At 41.4% G+C, this 20,822-nt stretch overlaps 2 protein-coding genes across 2 annotated transcripts in view; one reads left to right on the top strand and one right to left on the bottom strand.

Moving 5' to 3' along the window:
- Positions 1 to 6,852, top strand: part of TRIM67 (tripartite motif containing 67) — a 43,254-nt gene extending 36,402 nt beyond the window's left edge. The window contains exons 10-11 of the mRNA XM_010004234.1: positions 5,175 to 5,337; positions 6,787 to 6,852. Of these exons, the coding sequence (XP_010002536.1) occupies positions 5,175 to 5,337; positions 6,787 to 6,852 (229 nt within the window). The remainder of the gene's footprint in view (positions 1 to 5,174; positions 5,338 to 6,786) is intronic.
- Positions 6,853 to 14,938: 8,086 nt separating this feature from the next.
- Positions 14,939 to 20,573, bottom strand: LOC104394617 (chromosome unknown open reading frame, human C1orf131). Its single transcript, XM_010004233.1, has 6 exons — positions 20,550 to 20,573; positions 18,634 to 18,690; positions 17,546 to 17,641; positions 16,786 to 16,872; positions 15,730 to 15,779; positions 14,939 to 15,068 (listed from the first exon to the last, which is right to left on the bottom strand). Exons 1-6 carry the CDS (start codon positions 20,571 to 20,573, stop codon positions 14,939 to 14,941), a joined length of 444 nt encoding a protein of 147 aa, XP_010002535.1.
- Between the last annotated feature and the right edge of the window lie 249 nt (positions 20,574 to 20,822).

The following is a 20,822-nucleotide window of genomic DNA, read 5'->3' as shown; positions in this document are numbered from 1 at the left end:
ATTTCTCACTACTGATCATTTTTCTCTGCCTTGCACGAGAAGAAGGGCTCTCAGCAAGCCAGCCATCTAGTCTATCTCATTGCTAAATGTAGTTATTTTATTGCCTCTTTAAAAACATTAGTGACTGTGACTGCATCTTAGCAATCTGTGTTGGTGTTTGTTATCCTGACTGTTAGCAGGTTTTTCCTGAGATCTGGCCTAAATCCCCCTGCTGTGATTTAAGCCCACTATTGCACATCCCACCCGTGGCAGCAGTAGACAGGAGTGCAGCGCACTAGGATACAGGATTTCTCTCTCATTGCTGGAGAAGCACAAGGAGAAAAGTGGTTAATTCTTTTTTCCTTGGGTGGAATCTTGGCTGCAGGGTTGCACAACAATTAGCACTGGTGATCGCCTGTACAAAAGGCAAGTATGTATTGCCAATCCTGAAAGCTAGTTAAAGGTAATGCTGTAGGTCACACCTCATGTGATCTGGACACAGGGGTCTGTCTGGCAGTGAGGGCTAAGTGACAACTTCTGTCCACCTGAGCCATTGTACTAAAGAGCTCTGAAAAGTGTCTCAGTTAGTACAATCAACTTACACAAAGGAAGATTTCAGAATGCCTCTGCACCAACATTACCTAACCCCTCTTTCTCCCACCACTGAGAGGCAACAGAGCAGTGGGGTGACATCTCCTAACTGAAGATTCTATGATTCTATGAAGATACCTCCAGGGATGGATCATACTGAGACAACATGTAACAGCATGGGTCCAGCGTTGTGCTGACACGGTTACGTGGCTTTCCGTGCTCATCTTCAGTGATGCTGGACTGTGTAGGGGAGATATGACCAGCTTCACTTGAAGCTCCCTGGAATATCAGCAGAACAGAACTGTACTGCTCTCTCTCCGTGTCCCATGAGAGGGTCAGCACTAGCAGGTCAGCTGCGTGTTAAGGGCAGTGAGACCCTTGAGAAGATTTCCACTGAAGAGTGTGATTCAGGATCCTAAGTCCCTTGCTTATTTTGGAAAATGTTGTATTTGTACCTACTCTATCTCAATGGGAGACTGATGTATGAATGAAGTGACTGACCAAGGATACATAGCAGGTCTGTCGTAGAGGTGGAATCAATTTAGATTTAGTTTTCTACTTACTGTCTCAGCAAGTCTTCCCCTGTCATTAGCTCAGGTGTTGTTTCTGTTATACCAAATAATTAAAAGAAAGGCTTGCAGCGATTTTTAAAATGCTCAAAGGCAGGTATTATCTCTTCCAAGATGTAAGTTCAAGGCAGCATTCACTGTTTCCTAAAGCTAGCTGTAATGTCTCCTGTTGAATAGTCATTTATATGCTAAAGTGTACTTAAAGTGAATATACTGCAGTTGCTGTGAGTTTTTGTTTTAAGCATAGTTTGATTTTGCAGATCACTACAGACAGGTGGAAGAACCTACTTATGGGGATCAAAAGCTATCTGAATTCAACTGGAATATTTTCCAGGGTTCCAAAGACCTTACATAATGTTCTAAGACAATACGGTGTAAAATAACATCAGACTAATAAACAAGGTTCTCTGTACCTTGGACATCTTGATTTGATTTAGGGCAGAAGTAGCGTTAAGCTGTATTAATTTTAATTAATAAAGAATTAATTAAACCATACTGTGAAACAGTTTATGGTTTCTGGAAAAATGCTGGCAACCATTCTGTGTGCTATTGTCCCAGAAACCTATTTTATGGCTCTATTCCTCAGCATGGATCAAATGGTCCATGGAAACACTTCGGATTTCAAATAATCCTGCTTAAACAGGAAACCAAAGTGCTTTCTGTTGAGGATATTTTCCCAGTTTTTACTAGGTAAAACACAAAGGCTTTGCAGGTACATCCAAGGCAGGAATGGACCCACGGAATGTCTGTTCAAGTGAAGCACACTCACCAAGGGCACGTAGCCTTATGAAATCATACGCGCTTCAATGAAATTAGGTCTAGGCATTACGTTTTTAACCGTGACAGTCAAGTAGGTCAATTTTTTAACTCATTAGCTGTAACAGTCTTTTGGAAACATTTATTGCTGCCTAGTTGTTTTTCTCCGCCAGAGACAGGTGCATGACAGCAAAGTGCCCCAGTCCAAAGGAAATTTATTGTCAGCTTTTAGCCTCTCACAAGTTATTGTGATGGAGGTTACATTTTAGTAATAATTTCATGCTTCCTGGTCTTCATGAGAATAAATTAGGTCAATACATAAATTACTAACTTCAAGGATAAGATGAGGTGGAGCTTGAAAGACCTTGTTGTTCCTTAAAATAACCAGTTCACACCAGAGATGTTGTACGCCCATTGCCAAGAGGCACTGGTGTTCATTGCAGTGGATCCATTCCTTGGCAATGTTCCCAAGAGCAGGAGTACCTGGTGCCATAGGCCATACTCTAGCCACTAAACAATTATATAAAGAAAGAGATGGAAATCTCACAAAAATGTTTTATACTGAAAGATGGTGGGAAGTAAAAATCGAGAAAATTTGAAGTGTAGCCTTAAATCCCCCTGCAATGAGTCTCTTAACTGACTTCAGAGATCTCAAGACAAGGTTTTTATTACACAAAAATCTTATAATTGACTGAAAGGCAATAGACATGACAATAGACATGGTAAAGTTGTTATGTTACTATAAAGCTCATGACTAAAATACTGTTAATGAAGAGTTAAGCTTATTCTTCAGTTTATTCAAGTGTTTATAAATCGTTAAGCTTTATTTTTCAATTATACTGAAACCTCTTTCTGTTCTTAATTCCTCAAGCAAATCCATGCAGTCCTATTTTGCAGTCCAAGCTGCTGCTGAAAGCATCTTAGAATAACAGCCTCCACTGCCAGAGGCAATGGCTTTTTTCATGGTAGCCAAATTCCCTGTATTTGTACTCCAACCTTCCCAGGCTCTGCACAGCACTGCCATTCTCAGGACTTAGCACACAGAAATTAAAATGTTCAGGATGTGAGAAAACAGGTGTGAGAAGTGGGATTTACTTGAAATACTGAGAGAGTGCTGCATATCTTCAGAACTGGATCATCATTTAATGAATGCTAAGTATTTGTTGGAGAAGTATTTTAACAAACAGTTGAATTTTCCTTTCTTATGGCCTGCACATTACTAGAGGCCTACGGTATAACTGTCATTAAGTAGTTTAAAAAATACATTACAGTAAAGCAGCAGCTTTTTTACATCCTGCTACAGAAGTGACAGGAGGAAAGGAGAGGGTCCCCATCTCTCTGCTCTGCCCCTGTGTCTCCTGGAGGGCCCTCAGCTGGGTCCCACACTTGCTTTGTCAGGGCTCTGCAGGCAACATCTCTCTCCTTCCTCTTCAGCTGGACTGTCCCCAGGGGCTGCAGAGGAGCCACTCAATGTCACTCTGCAGCACACAGCTAATTAGCCCACAAGAAGCAAGTTAGTTTATCATATAGCAAAGAGCACCATCTCAAAAGGGCAAAGTTCCTGTTTCTATTTCCCCATGAGAATCAATGTAATTTAAAAGGATGTCATAAAATCTATTTTAAAACACCTCAGGATATAAAACATGGTGCCCTACAATCAAAGCTGCTTCCAAACAGAGGAAAAAACAATGCAATCTATTTGTAAATATCTCTGGATCATAGTGCTGTTGCCTCTCATAATCTCATTATGATTGAGTGCTTTTAGTAAAACAGTCTAGATACTGAGATACTGAGTATAGGCAAGTGTCTTAACTTTTTGTTGGAAAATAACTTGCTTTTTGTTTCTGGAGAATAGCTCAAAGAGAAACCTATCAATGCTTGTAGGACCAGAAAGCAAATAAAAGGAACCAGAGAATGGTGAAGTTTGAAATCTAACATATCTCAGAACCAATTAGTGATTCTCAGCTATATTATTGTTTAAAGAGCTTCGAATGGAGAAGTCAGAATGCACTCTACACTGTTATGCCACAGATAAAACTTCCTTTACCTTCAGAGGAAATGCCATGTGGCACATTTAGTCTAAACGAAACCAGTTTATGACACCTAGTGGACAAGATGGAAATGTCTTACCCTGCACTATACTCTTCCTGATCATATTTTGATGCCACTCACTCCCCTTCCCCCCGTTTTTTTTTTTACGTTTTGCCTATTTATTGTGATAAATTTATATGTTAAAATTTAATTAATCTTATGAATGCTGTGTGCCTGAGGGGAGTGCATGGGACAAAAGCTGCTTCCTTTCCTACTGCAAATTTTGTCAAATTTGATTTACCCTGAACGAACAGTGTCAGGCTGTAAATCCATCGCAGAGCCCCCATGATGTTAGCAGAGTAGCAGTGCTTGTGGCCAAGCTGCATATCTAGTGGATATTTTTTTGTGCTCAGTGCTCTTTAAAGTAATACTAGGTTTGACTAACCCCCAAATCAAAGTGCATTAATATCAAATCACTCAAGTGTGTAATGGCTCATTGAGTCAATCCTGGCAAGCTCTGATACCAGGGCAGCTCTCAGCAGCTGCTCCTGACACAACCAATTATCACTGGTGTTAATAACCATGCCTGCACACTTGAAACAGCTCCCGGTCCTATAGCTGAGCACCTTGTCAGTCAGTTATCCCTAACCAGCCCCTACTTCCCTTCCTCCCCAAACCTGTTATCTCTTGTACCTATGCTGGCTCCTGGGTCTCTGGAAAGCTGGGTCGCCTTAGGGGATGCCAAGGTGAGTTTATAGCTGGAAGTCTGAGTCTGGAGCTGTTAGTAGGCATAATGATTAAAAATTAATGCCTAGGAAACCAGCTTTCTGCTCTTTCATTCCCTGCTGTGCATCACTTCACTACAGCAGGGTTGCTCTGAGGAGTCATGTCTCCAGGATTCCTGTCCTACAGGCTCAGTACTGACCTAACCTGCTCACCTCCCCTTCTCTCACCAGCTGAGGGGACCTCTTAGTTCTGCACCCCATTTTCAGCTCTTAGATTGCAGCTGAAGGAGACATGGGCCTAATTTCTCTTTAGAATCCCCCCATAAAGCTCCCATGAATGCGGTACATATGCATGTGGATCAGCCTTTCGTGTGGATGAACCTTTGCCAGATGCTATGGGGATAATCGTTTCATCGTGCTGCTCCACTCTCCCTTTGCTTAGTGAGACTGTCTTGACCTAGAGAGAGCACTGGTGATGCAGCACTCTGCCTTAATCAGCAAATGTGGTCCCTTCCTACCTTAGGACTGAAGGAGGAGTTTCTAAAGGTGCCACCGTTGGTGTTCTCCTGGATCTGAACAAGCACAACCTGACCTTTTACATCAATGGGCAGCAGCAAGGACCTCCAGCATTTGAAAACGTGGAGGGTGTTTTCATGCCTGCATTGAGTCTCAATCGAAATGTCCAGGTAAGTCTTCTGCAGCTCAGTCCCCCTCACCCTGCTCGTCTAAAGGAGGATCGAGCCATTGCTCCTGGGACTAACATCATCATCTCTATGTAGTCAGTACAGAAAGGGACTCTTTCCTTCTCACACTGATACTTAGGCAGGTTTTTTTGTAAAAATACATTTGACCTGCCTTGCCTCACAGATGTGAGGAGTAATGCTGTAAAAACAATTAGATGTACCTGTGCACGCTAATTCCTGTGCTTATTTTATTGCAATGGTCCACCTGGAAAACAGTGGTGGTAAGGCTTCCTCTGCCAGTTTGTCTGAAAAACAGGAGTATCCTAATTCCTCTTAGATCTTCTCTTATTTTTTGGACATTATTAACATTGGCAAGAGAGAAATGTGAGCACCACAGTGGTAAGGAGGGCAAAGACGACGTAGGTCAGGTAATTAGTGCTGCAGAGAAGACCCAGTCAGCACGTAATTCATGCTCTTTCAGAAAACTGGAGATTGCTCTCTTGCTCTGTGATTGCCTTTTGGAGGAACCCTCTTCAAATGCATTTGTACTTCAAGACCACATCATATGGCTAGAAACTGGATGTAGTGTAAGGGAGAACCTAGGGAAACACTTGGGAGCCTCAGGACTGAAGGGAGTTGGCATAGGTCAGGGAGGACCAATGCAGCTGGGGTGGAACACTCATAACCTAGAACACCCAAACCAAAACCAGAAACCCCACATGGCCTTATTTAACATCAACTTTTAGCATTTGTTACTGGTGGAATCTAATCTAATCTTTCAATAAGGTTTCATAACTTGTTTGTATTTGCTGCAACAACATGGAAAACACAGGGACTTCTCTGGGCAACTCTGCTATGTTCAACACATTTTTAGTCACAACCTACATTCAGTTTTAGCTACCTACTTCCTTTAAGTACCTGGCTTACATTTCTTATTAATTAAGGCAAAGTGTGCTGACAATGGGCGGGGGGAAACTGCTATTGAATGCTGCTCTCGTACATCTATGTGGGAACCCTGACCTTGTAGAGATGTTAGGTCACAGAAGGAACTCTGCCCTGCCAGAACAGCAAAGATAAAAGGATTTTCTAAGATTTAGTACATGGGCTCCACTGTGTGATACCTGTCCTGACTCGGGGTCCCTCAAACAAAGACACCATCCACCTTGTGTCCAGCAAGTAGCACTGCTGGAGACAAGCAACTGGTGTCTGCATTTGGGAAGTGATATGGAGGCCTGGATTCCAGACCTCAGGGTGTTCAGGAGGGAAGGGGGAAGGAGGTTTGTTTATTTCAGGGGCTAGATAGCAATCATCTCCATTAATATGCTTGACTTAAACCTGGGCTTGAAGTCCCACAGCCCTTCACCTGCCATTTACTTCCTCTTGGCCTTCACGAATGCTTTTGGCTAAGGATGTCCCAGTTTTGAACCTACATGTTATTTCTTCTTTGTGCAGGTGACCCTGCACACAGGACTGGAGGTGCCACAATGTGTAAAACAGCCCAAGTTGCCCAACAATTAACGAAGCCCCTGCCCGACCCCATGCTGGATTCTGTAAGCTTTCTCAGTGTGATTTGGCACTTTTCAGTAAGTCAGTAAAAAAAGCATTATTTTCCCTGACTTAAAACATTGTACAGCATGCTGCTCACAGAATATTCTGCTGGTTACAACTAGCCACTCTGTTTTCAATTGAACAGCCATAGCAAGCATACCCACTGAACTGGCACTTGATCGCAGATTGGGACCTGAACATACATGCACACTGCATTGCATACATACGTACACACGTGCGCACACACACACATACATTTATAAAGCTAAATGTTAAATTAGTGCATTTTCTCTCTCATAGCTTGATTTGTGCTTAAAGGATATTAGGGATGATGGAAAAAATTAGTAAGACTAAGACTGAGGGACAACAGCTGCTGAAACCATTTGCCAGTAGGTGAAACAGATTCCCATGTCACCTGAAGTTCTTAAATCCAGAAAGCATATGTTTTGACAGCTGAAGTGGAGACTGTGTGCTCAAGAATTCCTGTTTGTCCATTACATTCAGGGTCTCAAGTGACCATTAATTATTCCTTCTGGCTCTGGACTGCAGTAAGATGTGGAATAACTTTTCCCTAGAATTCAGTGGCAGAATGTCACTGTTTGATTCAGTTTGACAACAATGCTCTCGATCCCCTCTCCCTCCCACCCAGGTAGGGAAGGAGAGAGAGAATTAGGAGGGAGACGCTCGGGATAGAAAACTAAACCACACAGCTTTAATTAAACACTAATCATAAAAGAAAATATATACAATTATATACAAATGTGTTCAGATATGTGCAAAAGCCTCTCACCTCCCCCCACCCCCAGCAACTCCCACAGCATCTCCTTAGCTGCAAATAGTCCCAAAAAATTCCAGGCTGCTGCTGGAGAAAGCACAGAGTGATGAGGGTCAGGAGAGCTCAAGCCTGGGTGGTGATGGATGGACGGAGTCCTCCCTGGACGCCGGCCATGGAGGGAAGAGAAGGGACGAAGAAGAAGGAAGGAAGGCAGTTGTCTTCTGTGATCTCTGACCTTCCTCTGAGCTTACATAGATACATGGAATGGAATATCTCTGGCCAGTTTTGCTGTCTGTCTAACTCAGCCTCCTACAGGGGGGTCACAGATCTCCCCGTAGCGTCTGAGCCGGCAAAGTGAGGGTGTGACCTTGAAAACCCAGCACTTAGAAAAACATTCTGCTGTTATCAGCCCAAGCTGGAACACTCTGCTACTAGTTAAAAGCAAGCTTACTGAAAGAAAAAAAAAAGTCTGTAAAAGGAAAAATAGCTTCATCCTGGCTCAAAACAGGACTCAAGACTTACCTTGTTGCCTTCACCAAGGTTGTGGTTATTAGTACAACTCTTGAAAAATTATGCAGAGGAGATCCCTTTGAATTGAATTGATAAGAAATCTTTTTAAAATGTGCCACATGCAAAATGTCCCATGTAGAGAAATGCTGCTTTCCAGCCTTGATTGTGATAATCTGTCGGCAACTGTAGTTCCAATGTAGCTTTGAGATCAAAAGCCTTAATTTTCTACTAGATTAGTGTGAGCTAATTAATGTCTTGATCCTAATGAAGCACTTGAGGGAGATAGATTCATAGCATTAGCATGAAATCTGTCCCTAAAAATTTTTCTGGATTGGGGCATAAATCTTTTACAAGACTTAACCTGTGTCTGGCATCTCCCATGAAAATGCTCATGGCAACTGGAGTCCGACTGACAGGGAACTTTCCTGCAGCTGTGGCACTGTCACCTGTGTGCTGTTGTTGGAGAACACGTAGATTTGTGTGTGTGCTTCTTTCCTCTGAACCCAGTTCATGTATGCAAGTGTGTGTGCATATAGCAGCAATGCTAAGGATGAGATACATACAGCAGGCTGTGCGAGCCCGTGATATCTCGGCCTCTCTCACTCTGACCCTACATAAGTGTGGTGCTATCAGACAGGAAAAGCATAAACTCTTAAATACCATCAATGTAGTATGTGCTTTTTTAAAAATCCTGCTGCTTATACAAATGTGACTCTCCAAGCATACATATACACACACACATATTGTTATCAGACATGTAATTGTTAAACCTGAGAACAAATATGCTAAACAAAATCCAGCTTACTGCCTTGCATTAAACCACAGCCACAGGACAAACAGCCCAGGCCTGTTTTTGAACACCTGCCAGTTCCTAAGCATCTGCTTCAGGTCTGCTTCTGGTCTGTGGCCAGAGCACGTCACTCAGGTACTGCTGAGCAGTGGCAAGAGCCGCCAGGATCCTCCCTGGGGTCATCCCACCCCCAGCCACTGTGAGGAAGGAGAGGCAGCCCAGAAGAACACAGTTCTGGGCTACTGCATGGACAAAAAGTAGTCTGCCATCATGCTGCCTGTGACCAACCAAGCATCCTGTAGCCCACCTCTCCTGCAGAACAGCAGCTTGCCTTCAGTGATGTCAGGACTGCATTAGGAAGTAAAATCAATGGTGGAAATAAATAGCATAAGCTTTTAAATGGGAAAGCAAAGGTACTTCCTTCAAAGTCTGGAATGAATTGTGTTAGTAAAGTTGTAGACATGAGCTATGCTCAACTTGGTTTCTTAAAGAGTAGTGGAGACCAACTGTGTTACAATTTTGGTTTTGTTTAATACCATATGAACCTGTGCAGGATTTTCTAATTAGCGGGTCTATTTCAACCTACCTCAGCTGGAATGCTACCAGACCCTGAATTTCTGCTTGAGTGTGCTCTTCTATGAACTTAACAGTTGTAATGATAGCATTGGCTTGGAGTGTTGCAGGTCAGAGAAGTGTATGGGAATACTGTACATAAGTTGCACATAGTTTTTTATATTGGGAAGCATCCCATGATAATTTTAATACAGGAGGCACTCCACTTTCACTTATTGCATTAAAAACAGAAAGACATTGTTTGTTTTGGGACTGAACCTTTGTTTTTTCTCCCAACTTCTGTGTAGGAAACTCAAATTAATTTGCATCTTTCCAATCTCCAACCATTGTCAGATGTTTAAAATTAATTATGAATGGGGTTTAGAAGTGTTTGCAGGACTTTTTTTTGGTTTTAATAGTTGCTTCGGTATTGGTTCCTGGTGTGCTATAACTTGGGGAGAACATGGTGAGTGATACAGGCTACTAATTTCTAATGGAAACACAAACAGTAGGTTGGGACGTGCTTCAGAGCTGTAGAGAAGCTCATTTGTTATCCTCTACACATTCTAACATTCATTAGAGTACAGACTAGCTACCTTTAGAAGCTGCCTTTAACCTAGCAGAAATGCAAATAGAATAAAAGGAATACAGTTAGAAGTAGGTAACCTGCATTAGTAAGACTAATTTAGCCTAGGTCAAAAACTGAACCAAGTGGTTATGTGTGTTGGTTGTGTACACATTCAAGGACTTGGGTTTGGCATGGACCATAGCAATAAATCACTTATCCCAACAGTATTGGTGTATTCTCATGACTTCAGGGAGTTTTATTTTGGTAGTTTGATTAACAGAAATAATGCTTAAGTAGTTAGATTTACACTAGGAAACTTATTACTTGGCACATTAATATTTATGCAGAGCATCCAGATGGCAATGGCCATCTGAACATAGGCAGAGCAGAATTTTCCCTTTGTAGAACAGCATCAGGTGGGAAGAAGTGAGGCACTTCTACCTCTCTGCTCAGACTGGAGATAGTTTGCTTCTCTGCAGGTAACTCCCCCGAGGTCCATCTTGTTACAAACCCATCAATTCGCATGTTCTTCATCTACAGCATCTCTTAGGCCAGTTTGTTTCTTCTAAATCCCTTCTTTAGGAAGGAGTCAGCCTTGAGTACTGTGGTCCTTGCAGAAACTCTGCTTCTGACTGTCTAGGGAGAATGCAAGGGGCTAAAGAGTAGCATAAATATCCAAAGGGCCCACTTCAGATGCTACTGCTTTGTTTTGATTCTTTGGGGTATTTGTGCAGCTCTTTGGGTCTCCAAGTTCCTCTGGCACCTGAACCTGCACAGAGCTGCCTTTCATGGGACTATTCTGGTCCTCTCTAGGAGGAGCTGGGCTGCTTCTTTGTGGGCAACAGAGCAGAGCCTTTTGCACTGGGCTTAATCCCATCCACTATGGTACAGAGCCCACACAAGGTAGATGTGAATTGACTTAATGTTTAAAAAAAACCTACAAAACAAACCGCAAACCAATAAGCCCTCCTCTGATAAGAATAACAAAGCTTGACTTCTGTATACACCAGTTTGGAACCTCTGCACAGCTGCTAAATAAACACAGCAGGCAAACTTTCCATCCTGCAGAGCAGCAAGGGACGCTTAGTTTTCATCTACCCCTGTGAAACCCAGCCTTAGCCTTTGTGAGCCTTCTTGCTGGCTCTTTCCTCTGCAAATTTCATTTAGCAGGACCAAACAGAAGCAGCATGTCATCAGGAGCACTGCCAGACCTCCTAAGGTGTGCAATGCTACACAATTTCCACCTCTATCTTTTCCCTTATCAACTCAAAAACAGCTCACAGGAAGTTCTCTTAGTAAGACTTGATGTCAATATGAGCACAGGCCTACTTGGCAATCCCTTACTACTTCTGCTGTGGAATGGTACATACTATAAAATGTCAGCGAGGACAGTACCATACTGTCATGTATCCTGAATTTGGAAAGCAATTTGGCTTCTAAAACTTAGAAAAGATAGGCAAACTGCACTGCCACCTCTTGTACTTGCCTATTCAGTTAAGATACATAGAGGAAAATACATTGGGCTGAACAAAAAAAGAAAATATTTTAAAAGCATGAGCTTACATATAGCAGAGATTAAGAGGAAAAGTATTAAATGTAATTAATTGTATGCATAATGTTCCATTCTGTTGTAAATAATGCCATGATAGTGTATTGCTGTAGTTTGTTCTTGGCTGGTGATAGAAATCTATTGTGGTACTGTGTAAGCTTTTATTTTTTGTGGCGTGTTTTGTTTTTTTTTCAAAATGTAGTTAGTAACAATGGCAGAGAGCACCCAACACTCTGGCTTCCGAGTTGTTCTAGAGCAAGAAGAAATGCAAGATGCAGCTTTTTTTTTCTTTCTGTCTTACATAATATTTCTTTAAAAAAGGCAAGAGAGAGATGAGTCGAGGCTAAGCTGCCATTACCACTGTATAAAAAGCATCGTGTTTACAACTGCCAACAAGAGGTGGTGAATTCTTAGGCCACAATTCAGATTAGCTGTTCCTGTGAGAAGGGATGCAGAGCACCAACAACCTGGTAACAGCAGCTTTCTGCTGCCACCTTGTACATCATTGCTCACAAATGGAAAGATGAGGAAAGAGAGTTGTTAGACCTAATCTCAGGCCTTACCAGCTTTGTAGCATTCTGCTTAAGTAGCAAAGTCAAGAATTCAATGTGGAACCAGGCAAGGTAAGATGAGAACCCCAAGCATCTTGGCTAGATCCACTTGGGAAGAGAGATAAGCGTTTGAAGTCCTTCAACAGGTTATGGTGACAAATCAACCCCATTGCAAATGTAAAGGGCACTTGTCACCAAAAATTACCAAACAGAGGTGGAGAGTATATTTTTATTTATTTTATTTTTCTTTTAGAAGTGAGCTGCTTCTAGTTTTTACTGACAACATTTCTGGCAATTCCTCTGCCCAGCACTACTGAATGCTGCACACACACAGCTGGCTGGAGCATCAGCCTGAAGCACAAGTCCATTATGACTAAGACACACTTGGTCTTTTTACATGCAGAAGCCCCTGTGCAAGCCACAGAGACTAGATGTGTGGGGCTTCTGCATCTTTGCACAATACAGGAGATAGATGTGTGCTTTATTGACAGAGGCACTCAGCGGCATTTCCTCCTTCTGTTAAGTGACCTTTTTGTTACATTTGTTATTGCAAACAGATCCAAGCAGAATTAATTACATAATTATTTTTATGCTAATTGGAGGATTCCTAACATTGTTTTGTGAAGCAGTAGATAAAAATATTTCCTGGATCCCAATTGTATTCCTTCATCCTCCACCTCCCTTAAATGTTGTCAATAAAACCACTAACCTTTCTAGGAAGCATGGTGAGAAGACATGATGTGATGAACATGAAAAATTAATGCATGAGGTAAACCTGTTATTTCTGATTGTTATTTGAAGCATGAATAACACTAATTTAAATGTTGGCAACCAAAAAAGTGCAAAGGAATAAGATAACTGTCACTTCTGGTTAAATGAAAGACAAGAAGCTGTTCCAGTGTTTTCTTCTTTACCATGATTTTTTTTTCCTTTATCGTCATTTCCCATAGCTTATATGAATTTGGAGCTGGTGAAATATACATCTCTGCTGTATGTGTCTGTCACCAGATCAAGAGGAAAATACAAACTTTTTATAATTTTGTACCTTTAGCAAATGTTTGTATTTTTTGAATTGGAAACAAACTGCTTTTTGCCCTTTGGTCCGACTAAAACTTTGTTTATTATTATTATCCTTTTGGAAAACCTAACATATGAATTTATGCTGTTTTACAGTTTCTAAATAAACTCTTAAAACATTGCCAACAACTCAGCATCAGTACCCTATTTATTATTTTAAAAAGCATGTATGTTATGTCGTAACGTAGATGAGACACTCACACAGGATGCACACCCAACTCTAACTGCTGACACCTGCTTTGTTATGTCAGGATTAATCTGGTAGCTGGAGAAAGCCAAGAGTCCTCCATTGGAGCAACCATCTGTGCCTCAACTTCAGACACAGCCTGGATTCAGTGGCACAAAACACCTCCCTTTCTCAACACCCCTCTGTTAGCTTTGGCTCATGTTGGTTATGAAGTACCTGGTGATGTGTTACTTCACTTCAACCCCTCTTACACAATTTGGGTGATTTCCCAGTCTCCAGAAGTTTCTGACACTGGAGTAAGCAGAGCCTGGAAAGAACTGTGACACAAGTAGGATCCAATTGGAAATGCCTTTTGGTGAGCGTAGATGTCAAGACCGGGCAGAAAGCTTGTCACGGCAGGAAAGACAGAACTTTGTGAGGTGGTTTAAAATGATGTGTGATCTTGGAGCAGCACACCTCTATCAAGCAGATGCCTTGTGAGGGTCTGGGCAATGCTACAGGGGCAGCATGCCCAGCCCCTGCAAAAAGGCACCCATCAAAGCAATAAAGCCTTCCTAAATGTCTGTTAGTAGAGCACAATAAGGCACTTTGACGCACTGACAGCAGCACCAGGGTAAGAAACACAAACCCAGCCAAATCAAGAGTAAGTGCAGACAAGAGCATGGAGATACCATCCATCATGGCCTTTTTTTTTTTTTTTGGGTGTCAGCTCCTTCATTGGCAAAGGGTTTGACTGGAAGGGAAGATAATCACAATGGTTTTAGCATATGGGAAAACTGAAATAAAACAGAACAAAACTTGATCTAGAATTACGCACTGAAAAAACAAGCTCAGGGATTAACCAGGACTTCCAAATACAGGGTATCCCACAACATTCAAAGCCCATCTGTTGCCTCAACGAGTCTTGATGCTCTGTACTCAGCTCTGCTTAGTGATTACACCTTCTTGTGCAATGGTGATAGTACATTTCTCTAAGTCTGTAACCAGATAAGATTGTCAATTCTGGTTTAAATCTGCAATCAATACTGAATAAGAAATCAAATTACATAATTATGAAATGTGATTAACAATATTTAGCAACTCAACACTGCATACCCTTCCTCTTCCCACATGGCTTAAGAAACACACCCTTCCGCTTTTTACCCTTTCAGATGAAAACAAAGAGCTATATATTTCGAATCCATTAATTAATGGATTAAATTAGTATTTTACTTATAACAAATAAACTGATTCTAGAAACTGAAAGGCTTTCTTCAGAATGTGTTGACTAGTAAAAATAGACCACGTAACATTCTTAATAAAAAGTCTTATATTTATTTTTAAAATGGTAAATTCTCATACTCTTCCCAAGGCAGAATGCAATACAGAAAATCCTGCAACAAGAAATAAGGTAAAAAAAATAGATAATGGTGGGAAGGTGAGAAGTTCCATAAGTTTGTGTTGGTAGCACCATGAATTCCATGTTAAGTGTATTGTCCATTTGACTGTATCAGAAGTTCATTTGATAACTTTAGATGATTTAATTTTCTTTATGTCATAGCTTTGCAGAATCAAAGTTCCATCTCTGAATTTTCCAACTTGTCCTGCAGGCCAAATGCTAGGCACTGATTTCTTCCTTTTGGCCTTCCTGAAATAGGAAGAGGGGAAAAAAAAAAAAGGTTAAGTGAAAAACAGAAACTCAGGAAAATGCTTAATAGGGTGAAAAATGTCACCTATTTATAAGCCCTCAGTGTTTGCTATTATAGAGTATCAAATCATAGCAGGTAATGACACCAGAACATTTATTACCTGCATAGCCATTCAAAATTTGCAGCATGTTACAGAATTACTTACATTTTAAAAAGTTTAGAAACACAAAGACTTCTGGATAGAGAAGTAAGATAGAGTACCTTTCAGTGAACCTGCTACACTGGGATTAAGAACACAACTTCACCTTTCAAGCCTCTGCATACTGCAACTTATGTTTTGCAGAAATTATTTCTGAGGACAAATGCTTTGAGTAAGTGGTATAATCCTGTACCCACACACAGGTTTTTCCATCCATCTTTAGCTTCAGTCTTAGACAAGTCAGGGCAGAACTGACATATTTTCAGTTAAGCTGTGTAACTAAGGTCTCTGAAACTGCTGACACAGAGCAGCATCACCATTTTGTGACTGAGTTGTTCTGTAGTTGGAGAAGTTCCTTCCACTGTGATCTGCATGACTTCTGGTAAAAGTTGCATAGGGGAAATACACTGGCGACACTATACAAAAGCAAATTAATTTTAACCACATTAAAACCAGCTCACCTCTCCTTCTGTTCTTTCTTCTTCTTCTTAAGAGAACCACCTTTATGTTCCTGTTTTTAAAGATACATATTTTAATGGAAAAGGAAGAGAGCATCTTGGCTAAACAACCATCTGCACACAAAACACGGGGTAGCCTTTGCTCCACAGAGGACCAGGTATTTAAAGCAGGTTGGGAGACCTTCTGAGAGGCCAAGTGATGCAACACACTATGGCGCCACTCCTAGGAGTACCCAGAGCCCTTCCTGTCACCTCATGGAAAGTACAGCCCTCTCATGACCCACATGCTGCCCCTGCCAAACCCAACTGTATGAGGAAAGAAGCTTGCTTCTTTGGCATGTGATGGATCCTTGGGTTAAATAGGGACTTGCTACTAGGCAGGTGTGCCCACTTGACTGAGTGAGTGTACCTGTCAAATAATAGGGTTCAAACATGTCTGGTCATGCACGGGATGAACTTTAAGCCACATGACAGAGGAGGTGAAGTAGGTCCTCTGGGAAAGAGGGTGGCAGGAAACAGGTGGATAGAGCAATTACCCACCCTGCAGCCTGCTCCCACCTACATGAGGAGTCCATGCCAAGGCAGGGAGTAGGCCTGGAGCCAGATGGGCTGTGCCAGAGGATGGATGCAACAGAAACCTCACCCTTGCTTTAAATAAACAGCAAGATCCTAGATGGTATTGTGCTGATATAAAACCACATGAAGATCTGGCTCTCTGTGGTTAGACAGCATACAACAAACTGTAATTGAAGGCCATTTTTTTCCTTTAAGAGGCAAGGGAAAAAAAAACCCAACCAAAACTGCTGATTTTATGTCATTGGTGTATCAGCCTCAATGGATGAGGCAGTGAAACCCACCACAACAGAAGCCTAACTTCACTTCACTTGTGCATACCAGCACACAACAAATAACAGGAGTCTTGCTGGAGCCAGGAACCCACTCCATGGGGAGCAGCAGGTGTCAAGCCAGGACACTCCTCCTGCACCTGAGGCATTGCCTGTCAGGCTCTTGGGCTAGCTCTTATATGCTGTCTTTATGGAAAGAAAGTTTCACACAAACCTTTCCCTTATCATCATCCTTCGCCATTTTTTTCTCTTTCATTTTCTCTTGGTAAGTCCTGTAGTTTACATGTTCCTTTTTGGGGGGCTGCAAAAAAGATTGGGAGGAGTACCACTGATAAAATTTTCAAATAAATTTAAAAAAAATGATCACACACTTGCATAGACAGTTTATTTCCTTTTGGATGAAAGAAAGGGACTTAAGGGATGAAAGGTAGACACATAGAGACCCTGTCTTTCTTGGTGGAGACAGCAGAGAGGGATGTTTATGCTCCGTATGAATCCTAAGAGGTTTCTGCATACAAACTAAACTAGAAAGAAAACCCATACTCCTCCCCACTCCCCCAAAATTATCTACAACTTTTTTTTTCTTTTACACTACTGATGATAAATAAAACTAAAGTTTTCTGTATCTTTAACTCACTGGGAGAGTGAAACTTTAAAAAGCAAGTCCCTCCCTTTAACCATTTAGTTTTGAATGGCCTGATTAAAAACCACACAAATGCTGTTTTCCACCCCGATCAGTCATATTCGTTTATACAACATCCCTGATAATACACACATACTAATTTCCCAAATGTCTACAGAAAACAGACAAGACAGAATAAAAGATGTAAAAGTAAGGATGAAGTGGGAGAGGGGTCAGGGCAGGTGATCTTTTGTTTTAACGAAGTAGTGCCAAACCTCCACAGTGTTTTTTTACCACTTGCCTTCACTGTAACAGCTGGGTGACCACCCAGCACAAACCAAGTGACAACTACCTTAGCTCCCAGCATGATCGCACGCTCCTGCTCCCACAGACGTTGTTCCTGCTTCTTGTAGCCGGTGATGCCAAACTTGTGCACTTCCAGACGAGCCTAGAACATTACAGAAAATTGCCAACATTTTGTCATTTGTCCAGCCTTTTTAAAAGTAACACTTGACAGGCTACAGTGAAGTCATACTGGCAAAGAAACCCTGGCTAATAGTCAAAATCAGGGGGTTTGATTCTCCTCATTTCACAGGAAACAATAAATGGAACGTATGTTGTCTGTATAAAAATCAATCCTGCCATGCTGCACAAAACAAAATGTGCTACCAATGGCACCGAGTGTTTACAGAGTGTCTTAATTTTTTGGCTGCAGAGCACTTCAACAGTGAGAAACATGGATGGACAGATGGTGGTTTGAATACACACATATATATGGTTGACACTACATATGAATATCCTGGAAAAACCAGTGATGAATTTGTAATGTTTTTAAAGACAGTGGTTAAATCCTCACTGTTCTCATCAGTATGGAGCTCCATGAAGAATCTCCAGTGAGAGACTTCACTGGATCACACCATGTTCCTGAGCAGAGATCGGGCACATAAAACAGCCTGCACAGATCTGGAAACCAATCAATATCTAAGAAGGCCAATGCTACTTATGCTCATAAAAGAACAGATGAGAACAAAAAGACAAATGGAAAAAAGTCATGTGCTGTTTCCAAAACAGATGCCAATATGCTTTTTCTTCCCTCCTACGTGAGATCAGAAATGCCAAATTACCAGCATGGCCCTGAAAGAGCTACACTACACATGAGGGCTACTCGTAGAGCCTTACACAACTAACATAGTAACATTCCTCAGACTCTCACTGAAAGATGAGAAAGGCAGGACACAGAGTTGTAACACAGAGCAGCTGATAACAGCCAGTAGCTCCTCCTTTGGCACAGCATGCAGCCAAAGTTACCTATTAATAAATTCCCAGCTACAAGAGAGAACCTTTTCTGGAAGTGTTTCTCATGGGTCCCCATGGTAGCTTTACCTAGGATAAAAATACACACACTGAAATAGTGAGATCAAATAGGTCCTGCTGACTTACTTTTTCAAAGTTAAATTCTTGCTTGTTCCCATTTTTCTCTTCATCCACTATTTTGGTCTATAAAAAAACCAAAACATTTAAAATGAAGATAACAAATAACACGTTTAAATGCTGATTGCAATAGTTTTTCGGAAAGCAGTGAAATGTGAAATGAATTGCAGGGAAGAATACATAGCTTTCCAGCAGCATATTTTTCTAGCTTAATTACTTAGATTTATTAAAAGAAACAGTCTCAATGGCATTTTTAATATGCAGATACTGTAGGGTCTTACTGGAACAACCTTGCACAATTTATAGGGTATCATTATAGCTCAGTGTTAGATGTCCTGCATTTTCTCTCTTGATATCTGCTTACAAAGAGCTTCATAATTCAGAAATATATTAATAACTACAATTAATCTTTATACCTTCAAGTATAAATTACATTTTGTAAGAGGAAAAACTGCCACGTGAACTACGTATCACACATATTTCCACTTCCAAATCCATACAAACCTCTAATGCAGGATAAGACTTGAACTTTAGATAACTTCTAGACAGAGCACAGTGATAATAGTGAATGAGTGGCAACACACAGAACAAACTTAATTTGTAATTGCATAGACATACATTAGTGCACATATTCACCTTAACTGATCCAAGAGAAACAACTTCAAAAAAAGCACTGCCAGCAAATGGCAGACCCCACTTAATGCTGTTTAAAGAAACTACTTGCTCAAAATGAGATCAGCAAAAATGACATTTTTTCTACTTCACAATTTACACAAAGACCTTCTATCTGCAGTTCTCAGTCTGGAAGAGAATGCTCTAGGGGGGACAGATTGTAGTCTAGGAAGAAAAAGAAGCCAAAGAAGCACAAAATCCTCAGGGAGAGCTCCACACCTGCTTGCTACAGGAGTGTCCCACATGGGACACTTCAGAGCAGTAATAAATCTCCCAGGGTTATTTTATTATGTGTCTGACTCCTGATTTCAGGGAGGATATGGTGAACCACCTCTCTGAGCGGATGCTCTGACTGCTCCCAAACATGCTGGCACAGGCAAGCAGCACTGGCAGGAAAGCTGCAGTCTGTACAAGAGTAGCATCCTCTTATCTTTCCCTGTTTACTCTTAAGGGCACTCTGTCCCATCTGAGGAAGCAGGAATAACACATGTGTACTTGTATTGAACCTGAATGCTTTTAACACATTTCTTTTTTGCAACATCAGGATGTTAAGTCACATTGAGTGTCAGGCTCAGGTCCCAGGGTTATATCAGGTCTTCCCTCAACAGCCAATTCCAAGCTTCTCTCAAATCATCAAAAGCTTCTATATAAAAATTGCCCATTTCAACAAGAAAAAACAAAAACCACAAAAAATCCCCTTGGTTATTTTCTGAGTATTTTAGTAACAAAGCTTAACACCATTTTTTTAGGGCAGAAAACCTTCAGTTGCAAAATGCATGAGAAAATAAAAATCTACAGCTATTTTTAGAGTAAAACGTGCCAGGAAAAGCACAGTAATTCATGGATTCAACCAACTCCTTGGTTAGCCTTTGAACTTCCCAACTCCAGGCACTTGAACCCCAGATACCAGTAAGCCCACCTGAATTCAAGACAGTCTTGTGCTGGGCCATCAGAGCTTACTTTAGAATTGGGTTTCTGATGTTACGGACATAAACACAACTGAAAGAAAACAACCGGAGAACCTGCAAGATCCGGAGACCAATCAGCAAGCAAGGAGCCCCTCTGCTTGGTGTGGAAGGCAGCTCTGCTTCCAGCCTGGACTACTCTGGATTGTTTAAGTAACTCAGCTACAGTTTTTGGTAGCACAAGGGAATTCAGGACCCAGAAACCAAACTAGAAGATAGAGATCTAATGCTGTCTAATGCCTTTCCCCCATTGACCAACCACGACTAATCCTCCAAGAAAAATGTTACTTGTGAACAGTCAAGTGCTGCCATGATGCCAGAGAAGAGGAGGATGATTTGGTACTTCCCATCCACACCTATTCCAAAGAATCAAGCAGCACACAAAATGCTTGGGCAGAGAAGTAACCAAAAAGCTTTGCTTTCCCCTTCATTCACTTCTTGCTGCATCAGAGGCCCTATCTGCAGTGCAATTTAGGATAGGATACACCTATTTAAAATACAGGGTATTTATCCAGAGATCTTCTGAAAATGAAGAGTTCTCAAGCCCTGCCCCAGCCCTGC

Source organism: Chaetura pelagica, unplaced genomic scaffold (genome assembly GCF_000747805.2).
Source record: "Chaetura pelagica isolate M959 unplaced genomic scaffold, ChaPel_1.0 scaffold708, whole genome shotgun sequence".
In the NCBI taxonomy this organism is placed as follows: domain Eukaryota; kingdom Metazoa; phylum Chordata; class Aves; order Apodiformes; family Apodidae; genus Chaetura; species Chaetura pelagica.
The sequence above is the reverse complement of the archived record's forward strand: the minus strand, read 5'-3'. Positions and strand labels throughout refer to the sequence as shown.

Excerpts from the sequence above, each read along its gene's own strand:
- LOC104394617 (XM_010004233.1), bottom strand. The coding sequence starts at position 20,573 with ATGGCAGCACTTGACTGTTCACAA. Across the intron at positions 16,873-17,545 it reads CGATCATGCTGGGAGCTAAG|CCCCCCAAAAAGGAACATGT; the intron begins GTAGTTGTCACT and ends TCTTTTTTGCAG. Across the intron at positions 15,780-16,785 it reads AGGATGATGATAAGGGAAAG|GAACATAAAGGTGGTTCTCT; the intron begins GTTTGTGTGAAA and ends CTTTAAAAACAG.